The sequence below is a fragment of the Barbatula barbatula genome, assembly GCF_947034865.1.
Source record: "Barbatula barbatula genome assembly, chromosome: 13".
Classification (NCBI taxonomy): domain Eukaryota; kingdom Metazoa; phylum Chordata; class Actinopteri; order Cypriniformes; family Nemacheilidae; genus Barbatula; species Barbatula barbatula.
The window spans coordinates 8,039,541-8,051,923 of NC_136776.1; the positions used below are offsets into that span (position 1 = coordinate 8,039,541).

The window sequence follows — 12,383 nt, forward strand, 5'->3', positions numbered from 1 at the left end:
GAGAACCTACCATCTCCGAGATAATTAAAAAACACACGGCAATGGGCTTGGCAATGGCATGCGCACGCCAGTCTCAGCCCCGTACATACGGGTATAAAAGGAAGATGGCGGCGGTCATTCACTTACCCTTTGTACTGAGGAACCTGAGAGCCCCTGCAGCTGATCGGCGAACGCTGTGGCATAAAGACACAACGTTCCCCTTCAGTCAGTCTCTCGACGTTGTGAGAGACTGACTGGGGATATATCTACATGCCACAGTGCTGCACCATATCACGACGTCCAGCAGAGCGACCCTAACTTGACTAGTGAGTCACAAAAGTGCTGCCGTGAGACGTAATCTTCCAGTAACAAAGTAGTGGTCATACTGACAAACCTGTACTGACGGTAATCAAGGACAGTGGCGTACAACTCTAGTAGCGAGGTGCTGCCCGGAGCCGAATACTGGGAAAACACTGCTCTTCTCGTTGAAGAACAACATGCGAAAAGAGGTGTCAGCTCGAGTAGGGGGACAAGTCCAGGTGGGACAACTACTGGCAGGGAGGTCACAGATTCAGGGAGACCAGGAGTGAGGAACTCAACATACAGGACGACCCAGAGGGGAGTCACTACGTATGGGGCATTAGTCCTAGAATAGGGCTCCACCTGAGTAGGGATGACTGGACTTGGTTTTAACCACTGCTCCACCCAGTCTGTTACCAAAATGCCAATGCTTAGTGATTTAAGGAATGCCTTTACTTCGCCCTAAGCCGGGGGAAAGTAGGGAGGATATATAGTGCGCTAGACTCACCTAGGAAGACCAGGAGACCGTCTTATAGGCTAGAGCCCCCGCCACTAGGCGCCTTACAGTCATAACCGGGACGTTTTCCTACAATGGGAGTCAATGCGGGGCAAAACCGGTTTGGTTAAACACGTTTCTCCAAACATGTTTCTCTTTGTTCATCGGAACAAAGACATTTATACACATTTGGAAGAACTCGAAGGAGAGTAAATGATGACTGAATTTTTGGTGAAGTATCACTTTAGCATAAGCTGTACCAGTAACCCAATACTTTATCAAATGATTTAAACAACTCCTTTAAGTTATGAGCGTCTCATATTTTTTGAATGATCAAATGATTTAATACTGTAGTAAAGAATGTGTTTTATCTGAGTATGTCAGACTCAAACCTGAAGTTGGTGCCTCCAACCTCCCAAACACATCCCTCCAGCCGGCGTCCATGAAGATGTTATTAAATTTACTGTCAAATGTTGAGATGTACTTGGCCAGCGGATGACAACCTGATCAGAATAACAGCAGAATGAATACTCCTTAATGAGTGGCAAAACTAATATTAGCTTTGAGTATTCCGTCTCTGCGTATGAACAATCCTACTTCCGTACTTTTTCGAAAGTGAAAATCCATATTTAATCGGCTTGAGTCTTCTGAAGTCAGTGTATATGAAATACTGTGGATACACTGTGATTATGTCGATTATTTGCAGCTTATTATTTCAAACGTCTACGCACCAGTCCCTTTATATAGCCGTTCGCTCTTACTTACCGTTAACGTGGATAAAAGTACACTATTATAAGCACATGCTTATTTGACTGGGGTGGAAGAGTAACACAATAGATAAAAAATGAGAAATAAAAACCAACATTTGCCAGATCTTCTATTAAGCACACGTGCTCCATCCATGTTCCAGCATGCCGCTTCGGCTTTATTGTGTGCGGGACACAGAGCTCAGTTTCCCCACAGTGAGAACAAACTCTTGTTCTGCGACATTGGAACACGGAAAGTCATTTGTTTGTTCAGGGCTTCTGCCTTTTTTATAATAAAGCATATTATTTAATTTGGTGTATACTGAACATTTAGTGTTTTGGAACGTCTCAGGAACATTTGTCCTATTGTTGGGAAAACTGAGCTCCGTGTCCTTCACACGATGAAACGGAGAGGATGGTGGAGATGCGGAAATCGAAGGAAAAAGTGAGGCGGGTAAAGATAATGGTAAGGTAATGCACTTTATATTTTATTTATTTCATTATATAATGTATTGAAAATAGTATTTATTTATTCCTATTTTTTAATTCTGTCCTTAAGAGTTTTCATTTGGTGTTCGAGCCGTCGGCTTGATTATTCCCACAGATATTTTTTATTTTAAGTGGTGCAGTTTGTTGTATTTTTATTTATTTATTTGATCTAGAATTGTACATTTAAAAATATAGTTAAAATTTTGAAGAAAGTACTTGTTTTTTACATTTTATTTTTTCTAAAGTCTTGTTGTTATTTCAGTTTGCTGTTTTGATTCATTTGCATTAAATTGATATTATTCCATCTGTTTTTTATTTCCACAAATTTGCCGGTGTCACAGCCGATCGTATTATGCGTGCACTTTAAAGGCACAATGTTATCAACGCTACATATTAAAACATCTTTCGCATCCAAGAAGCTCAAACCATCATCTGATGGCCCCTTTCCCATCAGGTCATTTCTAACACAAAAAAGTTTGACAAGGTGACAAATTCAGATGAACACAATCTCATTGATTTGTTTTCTTTCAGTGATGGTTTGTTTTAGGGGTGGGGCTTCATGATTTCTTTTTTTAATAATCAATCAAATCACATCATAGAGATCATTGTGTCATTTTAGGCAGGACTTTAGATGTTTGATTCTGCTTACCAACAGGAATGATGAGGAAACGGATGTAGCTCAACCAATCAGGCGTCTTGTTTGCGAGCTGCTCCACGAAGCAGCGGAGAACCGTGCTGAGATAACTCTGATCACCCGCCACGGCCACTTTGATGGTGGGCGGCGTCAGTGCGTTACAATTACAGCTGACAAAACAACAAGACAGAGCATGAAAGACACTTCATACTTGTGAATGAGATGGACGGAGAAGAATTTCACTCTGTATTTATGACGTACAATCGTTGAATCCTGGTGACGATAGTGTTGAAGGCTGCCTGAACATCTGCAAGGGAGACGGTGGACACAACAGGCTGCTTGTGCTCCTGAAGAATCCCATTCAAATACTGCCAACAGTTCATAATACAGAGTTCATCATCATGTGCGTGTCAGTCCACACATTCTTCATGAGAAATAAATCAGTGTGGAGCCTAATTTCATCCCTCAGCAGTTTATGCAATTGACCCGCAACACTCCACACAACTTTATTTACTATACTTTACTATCCTACTATATAGAAGCTTGTGCAGATTTGTCAAGTTTTCCTCACTTTTGGGTACAAATGTCTCCCCACAAATATGGATATGCAGGCCCCCCCCCACACACACACACACACACACACACACCTGTCCTTGCCAGTCTGCAGTGTTGAGGAGGATGATGCTCTCTGGCAGATGTTCATCAGAGTTCAGGATCTGATTTAGCTGATCATACACTGATTTCCTCGGAAGCTGCCACAATAAAACACAGGCTGTGATCAGACAATCCTCTCACAACACCACCGTTAGTTTTATTATGTAATAATAATGTCAGACACACACACTTACACAAACCTGTGTGATGAGTCTGGCGTCAGGTGAGGTCTCACTCTCGATGCTGTTTGTGCGATCACTCTGAGCCTTCGAGTTCTGTCTGTCCTTCATGGAGGTGCTGCGTGGACGTCGCTGCAGATTACTGTCTGTTTTACTGTCAACACAACAAATAACACTATAACAACCACTCCAATGAGAACATCTCTAGACATGTCCAACTAACCCCAAAGCGACAGCTTCAGTCATCACATCTATTCATGGGTTACAGACACGTGAACTTTTTGCCGTGGGCGCCATCTTGAGGACCTGGCGTAGCCCTCTCCGTATTACAGAGCGTATGAGGACTTCAGATCCGAGACCACAGTTTTGTAGTTCTTTCACTCAGTTTAACACATTCCAGATCTTAGTCCATGGATGAATAAATCTTACCCACGAGTTTTCAATCCGTGCCCTCAGTTTTGTAAATAGTACCATTCATTTTTGAAAACTGTAACACAAATACATACAGTACCTGTGCTCACGCTTTCACCATCCATTTATTACTTTTCTTGACATTTTATAGGCTATTAAAAAACGGTCAGTTCTGGTCCTTGATTCTGAGTTCTAAGCCGTTATAAAATACCCCGATTTATATTTTTGGGGAATTTTATGCCTAAATCAATTAGAATAGTGGAGAGCTGACAGGAAAGCCCTGAAAACCCCAACTAGTGTTTGTAGTGGTATTGAGGGAAAGTCACAATTTGAGTCTTTTCCCCACAGTAAATATTAAAGTTGCAGTATACTTTATCCTCCGAATTATATTAGTTTTTCAAAATGCCGTATAGTGATTCATATTTTTATGATGGACTTTCATACGTTCTGTATGTCTGGAACTGAAAAAAGGGCTAAACGATCAAATCTGTACACAAACGTATAAAAAAGCAAGATAAATGTTTTAACGTGAATGTTTTGCTTAGAGAAATTCCAATCGTCCTGGAACATTAAAAGCGAGTATCGTTGTAGAAACAGCGATGATTATTATTGTGATAAATGATAAAGAGAGGATTGGAGTAGAAGGATGGATGTGTTACCTAGGTGACATGAGAATCTGAGACTCGGCCTTGCAGAGTTTGCCGATGTTTGCTGCTGGTTTGTCTGCGTTCACATCCCTGTCACATGTGACGGCCTCAGCGCCCGTCTCCTCCTCCGTCTGCTCCTGCACACACAAACAAACACTAGCACACAGCCACAGAAACCAACACGTTGCCGTGACGACAACCACTTAGACACATCAGAAAAATAGCCACTGATAAAACATGTGAACTGATCTGTGACGGAGTGTCAAAGTACAGTGGATTCATCGTCATCTAATCATTCGTCATCGTTTCATTAATATCTACATGTTGTGTTTCTGTACTATTAGTAACGTGTCACGTTTATAAATGTGTCATAATCCAAAATGTGTATTTACCACAGCTGTAGAGTCCAGCGCTGTAGACTCGTCTGAATATCTGTTCTTATCCACTGTTAACACATCTCCACCCTACACATGCATTCAACAAATATGTGAAAATATCAAATTAACTACAGACAATAACCAGTGACAACCAAAATAAAATCCCCTTGAGATTATTGTGAAATAGCCGGAGTATTAAAGGAATGATGACAGAATTATGGGTAATGCAGTTGTTCCTCACTGAGGCGTTAATCGTGACTTTTTAAAGAAAGCAGAAATCACACCGAAGTCTAATCAACTGAGCAGCAGTAGAATAACAACGTGTGTGTTTTTTAGCATGTATGAGTGAAAGTGACGTACACTTGAATCCTTTTCTCTCGGCTGACTGTGCAAACTCCCGATCTCTGTTTGTGAGCTGGAGTGAGACATTCCCTCAAAGAACGGTCTTGAGAGGACACACACATACACACCATCAGCATGTTAAACTGCATGTACAGAATGGAGATCTTCTGTGAATGGATATGTTACTTGAGTTTGGGTTTAGGGGTGCTCAGGAGACTTTCATTATCCTCCATCTCTGGTCCGCTGTCGCTCTGGTTGTAAACCTCCAGACTGTCATACAGAAGATCCAAATCTTCAACTTCCTGCGTCTGATCCACCGGGTCTGAGTCCAAAACCTGATCCAGCACAACTCAATGAGTGAGAAAGATGACAATCATATAGACTTCTGACCCTTAAGACATGTGACTGTGTACTGACCATTGGTTTCATTCTTGTTTTTTATCAGAAACAGCAGACATGATCTAATCATACTTGTTTGACTTGCATGACCTGCCAGAACTGACGCTATATGCTTGATTTAAGAAGAGAAGCTGTAACATCGTCCCACATGAGTGCTTCTATAAAGATCGATTGAAATAATTTGAAAGGACAGGACCATCACAGGGAGGACCACACAGGACTGAACTGAAGCAGTTATTTCTTAAAATAAAGACAAAACAAATCTCACCTCATCAGATACTTTAAATCTCTTCAGCAGAGCAACAAACCTCTGTTTGAAATTTGGTTGCTAAAGAAAGGAGAGAAAGAAAGGGCTCTAAGGTTTATTTTGATCGGATTTGATCAAGTGCTTTAGAAAAGGAAGAAATTCCTTACTAGTGTCCTTCTAGTTTACACACTGATCCAGGGTTAACATTTGGGTTTCTGATTCTGTAAGCTTATCTTAAGAGGATTCACCTTCCATGACCTTCTGTCAATCACACTTCTGTCCTCAAGGTGGGGTTTGGCGTTTTAAGTTGATTTGATTCTTTCTATCAGCTAACTGCCTCAAAGTGACCTTACCAAGACTAAATGCATGATAATGCAATGTTTAAGAATGAACCCTGTCTGAAATCAGAATAGTTATCTGTGGTACAAATAAATGTTATAAACTGCTAAAAAAGTCACCTTTCACACTTTAGTTAAAAAGCTGTCTTCAATGTTTAAATTGACATCAAATTGTCTTGAATTTAAATGACATTAAACTGACTTCTAACATGAAGCAGAAATAAGCTAAATGAAAAAGAAATTTATTCTATTTTAATTTATACAAAATGTCAGTTTAATATCATTTAAATTAAAGTGATTTTACAAAAACTGTGATTGAACAGACATTTTTTAAGCTGATTTTTTGACTGTATAAATGAGGATCCCAGGGTTCAGTTTCTCATTCCGCCACCCAGAATAACCAGAGCGATTACGGTATATCTACATACCCGGGTCATAGATGTGGTTCTAATCATTTTCCTTTGAGATTTTTTTGGCTTTCGTTGAATTTCATCATCCTCATCATAAAGGTCCTACAAACAGAGGAAGATTCATACATTCTAGGGTGGTTTTGGTAGAAATAGATGAGACAGTTGCACCGTTTTATTGTGCAGAATTAGCACCAGCTGCCAGCTGCAATAAACACTGCTTTCTGTGGGAAAAAGCCACAACGTGTCTGTTTTCTATTGATCAAGGCAACAGTAGCAAATGTTACATAGTGTCTATTTAGATGCCAGTGTTGTCCCAGTCAAGTATTACAGTGACGTTTTTGTAAGTATATGTTTAGAAGAGAGTATTTTAATCTGCTAGCAACAAGGCAATAAAATAATAAAACTGCAGTGGATTTTTGTTGTGATAACGATGATTAACAGAATGAGAACTGCTAACCTGACCCTGAATGCCATCATCACTGGCATCCTGCTCTGAAGAATAACTTTCATCATCATCTTCAGAATAGTTGTCCATGTCTGGAGAACGGTCTGTGGAGAAATTTGCATCATTCAACAAGACAACTAAAAACTCATCTCTACATACACTTGACTAGAGGACCACTATAATAACATTGTTTTAAAGGAATCAGCTATTCTACTCTTTTCACGTGGTGTCTGTAATGTGTGTGTCAGATATGTGCTTGAGTTACCTGAGGCTTTGGCTTTGGTCTCCAGTTGACTGCTGCCTTCCTCAGGGTCGATAGGTTGACTAGACAATGAATAGACACTCAGCTCGGCCGTGCGCACCGAGGCTTCCTTCACGTTACTATGGAGTCCCAGAATCTGTGCTCCGTCTGTGGGATGCTGCATCACCTTGAAACATTATTAAATCACATGAATCGGGCATGTGATCAGTCCAGCACAAAAAAGAAGGAAGACTGCACGCACCCTCATCTAACCCACATTCCCCCCAAAATAATCTTTACTGTAACTGATTCAATGTTACCTGATTAAAAATAGGCAACTGTTTGCCAAAAGAATTAGCAAATTCTGACTGGCAATTTTGGAAATATCAGTTCAAATGTTTTTTTAGTTTAACAGTCGCCTAAACAATATGTAATATAATAGGTTGATGCTTTGTGCAAATATCTTATGCTCATGTCAAATAAGATGGCATTAACAAATGGCACCACTTGAGAAGTTTATATTAGGCCTATCTTTCATTTTATTAAACGCTGCATGTTGCGGATTTAGTTCCTTTTTAATGTAGGCATTCAGTAGCAGTGTTAATTGTGACAGCAAATTTAGATTTAGTTTTGGTCATAGTCTTTTGACGAAAATGCATTTTAGTTTTAGTTTAGTTCTAGTCAACCCCATCATTTTAGCTTTAGTCTAGTTTTAGTCGATGAAAGTCGAATAAATAAACATTATATTAAGTCTACTAAAATCTTAATAATTTACTTTGTAATTAAATGTTTCATACAAAGATTCATCTGTTTTGACATGATTTACTTCACCTTAGAATGAAATTAAACCAGGTCATTACCTTTATTTTTCAGACAGGTTCAGTAACTAGATATGCATTGTTGGAACACGCAAAAAATGTTAAAAAATGCAATTTACACGGGTGATCCCAGCGAGGTAAAAAATACAAAAATCTGAATTTATACGGAAAAATCCCATCCCTGATGAATAAAAGATGTGCAGCTCTGTGTCAAGGCTGTGTTTCATTACCCATCAACCTCTTTTGTCCCTGTGTTACTGTGGGTGTTTGGTCTCTATTGAACATGATAAACCTCAGTGCAAAGGAATGTTGCGGTGGGGGGCTTTTTTTACATCATTATTTGTGTGAATTTAGTGAATTTACACTTTTCCAGCCTTTAATTAAGATAAACTTGGTTGCCAGATATTTTACAATGGAGTCTGAAAGTCTGTAAAAGAACACTGGCATCCAAAGTATGAAAGGGTTTCATGATTAGAAAAAGAGTATCCGTCTACTTGTTCACACCTCAGCCATGTTAATAACCCCAACAGCCAGAGTCTTGTACCCCAGAATGGTTCTGTTTTTATAGCGTTTCCTTCTCTGAAGCATGATCTGCAGCCGGTTAGCATCTCTCTTCAGAAAGTGTGGATACTAGAGAAAGCACATGACATTACACGACACCATTACAATGACACACAGACAAGAGGCAATATCTTCAATATTTTTTAAATTTCAATTATTCTTGGAAATGTTAACAAATACTAGAAATGTACCGATTACATTTCTTGTGGCCGGATATAATCCAATTGATTTTATTTAGGGTATCTGTTTAAGAATCAATCAATCCAATGAAAAATGAACTGAAAATGTATTATGAAAATCCAAGCTGTTGATTCTTTGATCACTGTTGTTGATATCCAGCATCCGCTGACGTCTTGTTTACTTTTCTCTCAGCAGGCTTCAAAAATCATTTCTAATGTACAGGTGACAAATGTACCTGTAGAGAGAAGGTGAGCTCTAGATCAGTTTCCATGAGGCCGCTGGGTGGAAGAGTGTACTCATTTGACCTCAAGACACGCTTTGAGCCCTGGACACATGAAAAAAACATCTCCGTCATTCATTATACTGTCTGATCACAGCAAATCAATGGATGCTATGAAGCATTGATATAATGTTATGATATTTCTGTCTGTATGGCTTGACTGTAGCATTGACATTCAGGATTGAATGTGTTGATAATTTCATACATAATGTTTTACTTCACAGACGTATGCACATTAACATGGTTGAGTTGGAGTTGACTGTATATTTGTATCATTGGATTTCATCCATATGTATCAGCAAAGTTAGATCCTGTAGCTCAGTTTGTAGAGCCTTGCAATAGCAACACAAAGATCATGGGTTCCAACACACATATTGAAAGACATGTATAGACTAAATACACTTGGGGCGGTTTAAGGGTTTAAGACTAGTCCAGAAGACCAGAAAGGGTTACTTGATAAAAGGTATGCAGTGTGCAAGAAATGTCTAATCAGCATTAAATACGTTGGAAACACACCAAATATGAGGAACCACATCTCCCGTTATCACTCCGAGCTAAAGTTACCATTAGCAACCAACAAAACGAGCAAGCAATAGAGACAGCTTTACCTCCGAACGGGCAAAGAAGAAGATCACATGTGCATTCACTACATTTATTAGAACACAGAAATTCCCAACTTCTGTAATCAAGTACTATCATTTGTTTGACAGCTTTTACTACAAATGAAAAGAATTTATTTGTTCTAGATTTAGTTTTTCCACATAATTTCGCCTTGTAGCATAACTTATAAAGCTTTTCTTGAAAATAATATATGTCATAATACCAATTTTTTATTGTCCTGTAGTTTTCATAATATGAAAGTTTTTTCTTGATTATACTTTTTCAGAGCAGAAAGAAGCTCTTTGTTTTTGAGTGAGAACACAGAAATAGAAATTTCAGTAAATGCTCTTTTTTTGCAAAAGCTTTTACTAGAAACTGAAATGTCATGTTCTTCCAGTTAATGCAATGCATTGCACTGTATTGCTAGTTTTCCTTTCAGTTAAAATATTTTATATTTGAATGAACCGTACTCTAAGTGAATTAGAGTTAAAGCTGCTACGGGATTTTGTGTTCATTAGGTTGAAACCTTTTGATAATATATTCACTTTGCACTATAAAGGGGTTTGTGTTTGCATACTGTTACAGACAAGTTGACATGTAATTTCACATTGTTTTGTTTCAAAAGCTGCTAAATAAAAGAAATTGCATAAGAAAACGGTTCAATTGTTTGTATATTTTTAGTAACAAGCATGGCAGACAAGAGGCATCGAATCGTGACCCTCTGAATCGTAATCGAATCGTGAGGCAGGTTAAGATTCACAGCTCTATGAAATATCACGATACCAAGTATTATTGCGATGCTGTGTCATGTTCATAATTAAAATCTACAGAATAGACCAAAATTCCCTAAAGGGATAGTTCACCCAAAAATGAATACACACCCTCAGGTTGTTTCAAACCTGTATACCTTTATTTAGCCTGTTAAACACAAAGAAAGATATTTGTAAGAATGTTAGCCATTTCCAGTTCTGGGACATCATCCACTACCATAGTAGAAAAAATATTTTATCTTTCTTGTTCAGCAGCTAATCACATGACAACGAATTTGAGCTACTGGAAAAAATATAGATTTTGTTTGAATTGAGATTTTCATAAAAAAGAAATACGTTGCCCTCGTCTCACGATCCCAATGCTCCAAGTCGTAATTAAACATCTAATATTATCTTCATTTATTTAGGTTTTCTGAGAGGTGCGCCTTTCCTAATATAAACTGGATGCGTGTCCATCGGAACCACAGCATTTACGCGTCTGGGGTTTTGGTTTCGAACATGCAAGATTGAGAAAATAAAGTGCGGGAATGATGTAAAAGAGTTATAAAAAGAGATCAAGTCCAGGACCTGATTGATGCGAGTTATAAGAGCTTTCATTAAAAAGAAAGGTCAAAGAGCAGATACAAGCAATACATAAGTAATCCCTGCGGCTCCTGACGACATATAAACGTTTTATGAAGCGAATTGATCGGTATCTAAAATAATGATTAAACATCATCTGTAAACTACACCTTCTGCAACAGAAACTTCAAAGGAATATCAAGAGCACCCAAGTGCCGTAATCACACATCGAAAGGGAGACTAGCAACTGTCTCTCATAACTAGGCATGCACGATAACTTATCGGCTGATAAATGGTCATTTTTAATGTGATCGGCCGATAATACAATTTACCCCGATATATTACAGCCGATAAATCATAAATCGTTTCCTCTGGTTAAACCTCTGGTCTCCAGCTGCTCACAGTTAAAATACACTACAGTAATGTCTTTCTGTCGTGATCATTCACAAACTGCTGTTAGCAAATCATTGTTGATGTAGGTACAGGGTGTAGATAAAGTATTTATAAATCTTTCTGTCTTGAGACCTGTTAGACTCGTGGAACATTTTTCTGGGTTGCACGGGAAGAACAATAAAAAATATACCAGAAAAGTTTGAAGGTTAAAAAAAATCGATAACTGGTGTAAAGTAGGCTTGGTGCATGATTTTCAGGGGAAAATGTTGTTTCAGTCTTAGGAAAAGTTACAGTATATTAATATCAAAATACTGTATACCGGCCAATATATCGGTCATCGGCTTCCTATGTTAAAGAATCACCGGTTATCGTCAAAATGTACATATTGGTGCATTTCTACTAATGACATAGCCGTCAGGTCACACGGGTGACCTGAATAATAAATATCAACAATAATTTTCTCTTTGGCAGACACTTTACAGTCATCCCTTTCAGTACGGGCACAAACATGACATTTAGAACACGTGATTCTGGTTGGCCCAAGGACCAAAAAAGACGACCCGGTTAGCTGTTATCTTGATTCGGGTTGGCCAAAACCAATCCAGGTGCTAGACCAAAGACATTTCAGACACTCGAGAGCAGCTCACAGCAGTGTTTGGTTTACTGTTCATCAACGTGCCAGTAAAATAACGTAATGATTTTGCTCAATTTCTTTAGTTTCTCATCATCTTGTCTCCTAACGTGGTTTCAAAGTATGCCTTTCTCAGTCTTAACTAAAAATCAACTATATTTCTCGAGTTTTCCACTTGTTTCCTGTCTGTCTTTGTTGTGTTATAAGTTGCCCATATATGTAATCAGACACGTAAAATTGCTAAATTGTAAGTAT

The 12,383-nt window shown here is 38.6% G+C and overlaps 1 protein-coding gene across 4 annotated transcripts in view; it reads right to left on the bottom strand.

Annotated features, from left to right (window-relative positions):
* Positions 1–12,383, bottom strand: part of LOC306903201 (phosphofurin acidic cluster sorting protein 2) — a 40,615-nt gene that overhangs the window by 13,947 nt on the left and 14,285 nt on the right. For 2 of the 4 annotated variants that reach the window (XM_079472201.1, XM_079472199.1), the window contains exons 3-17: positions 9,129–9,218; positions 8,657–8,782; positions 7,359–7,521; positions 7,106–7,197; positions 6,667–6,750; positions 5,922–5,981; positions 5,441–5,589; positions 5,273–5,357; positions 4,928–4,999; positions 4,548–4,672; positions 3,499–3,631; positions 3,292–3,396; positions 2,906–3,012; positions 2,660–2,814; positions 1,168–1,278 (exon numbers count right to left, since the gene is read on the bottom strand). In XM_079472201.1, the coding sequence (XP_079328327.1) occupies positions 1,168–1,278; positions 2,660–2,814; positions 2,906–3,012; positions 3,292–3,396; positions 3,499–3,631; positions 4,548–4,672; positions 4,928–4,999; positions 5,273–5,357; positions 5,441–5,589; positions 5,922–5,981; positions 6,667–6,750; positions 7,106–7,197; positions 7,359–7,521; positions 8,657–8,782; positions 9,129–9,218 (1,657 nt within the window). Of the gene's footprint in view, positions 1–1,167; positions 1,279–2,659; positions 2,815–2,905; positions 3,013–3,291; positions 3,397–3,492; positions 3,632–4,547; positions 4,673–4,927; positions 5,000–5,272; positions 5,358–5,440; positions 5,590–5,921; positions 5,982–6,666; positions 6,751–7,105; positions 7,198–7,358; positions 7,522–8,656; positions 8,783–9,128; positions 9,219–12,383 lie in introns of all 4 variants that reach the window. The other 2 variants (XM_079472200.1, XM_079472198.1) reach the window with 1 other exon arrangement.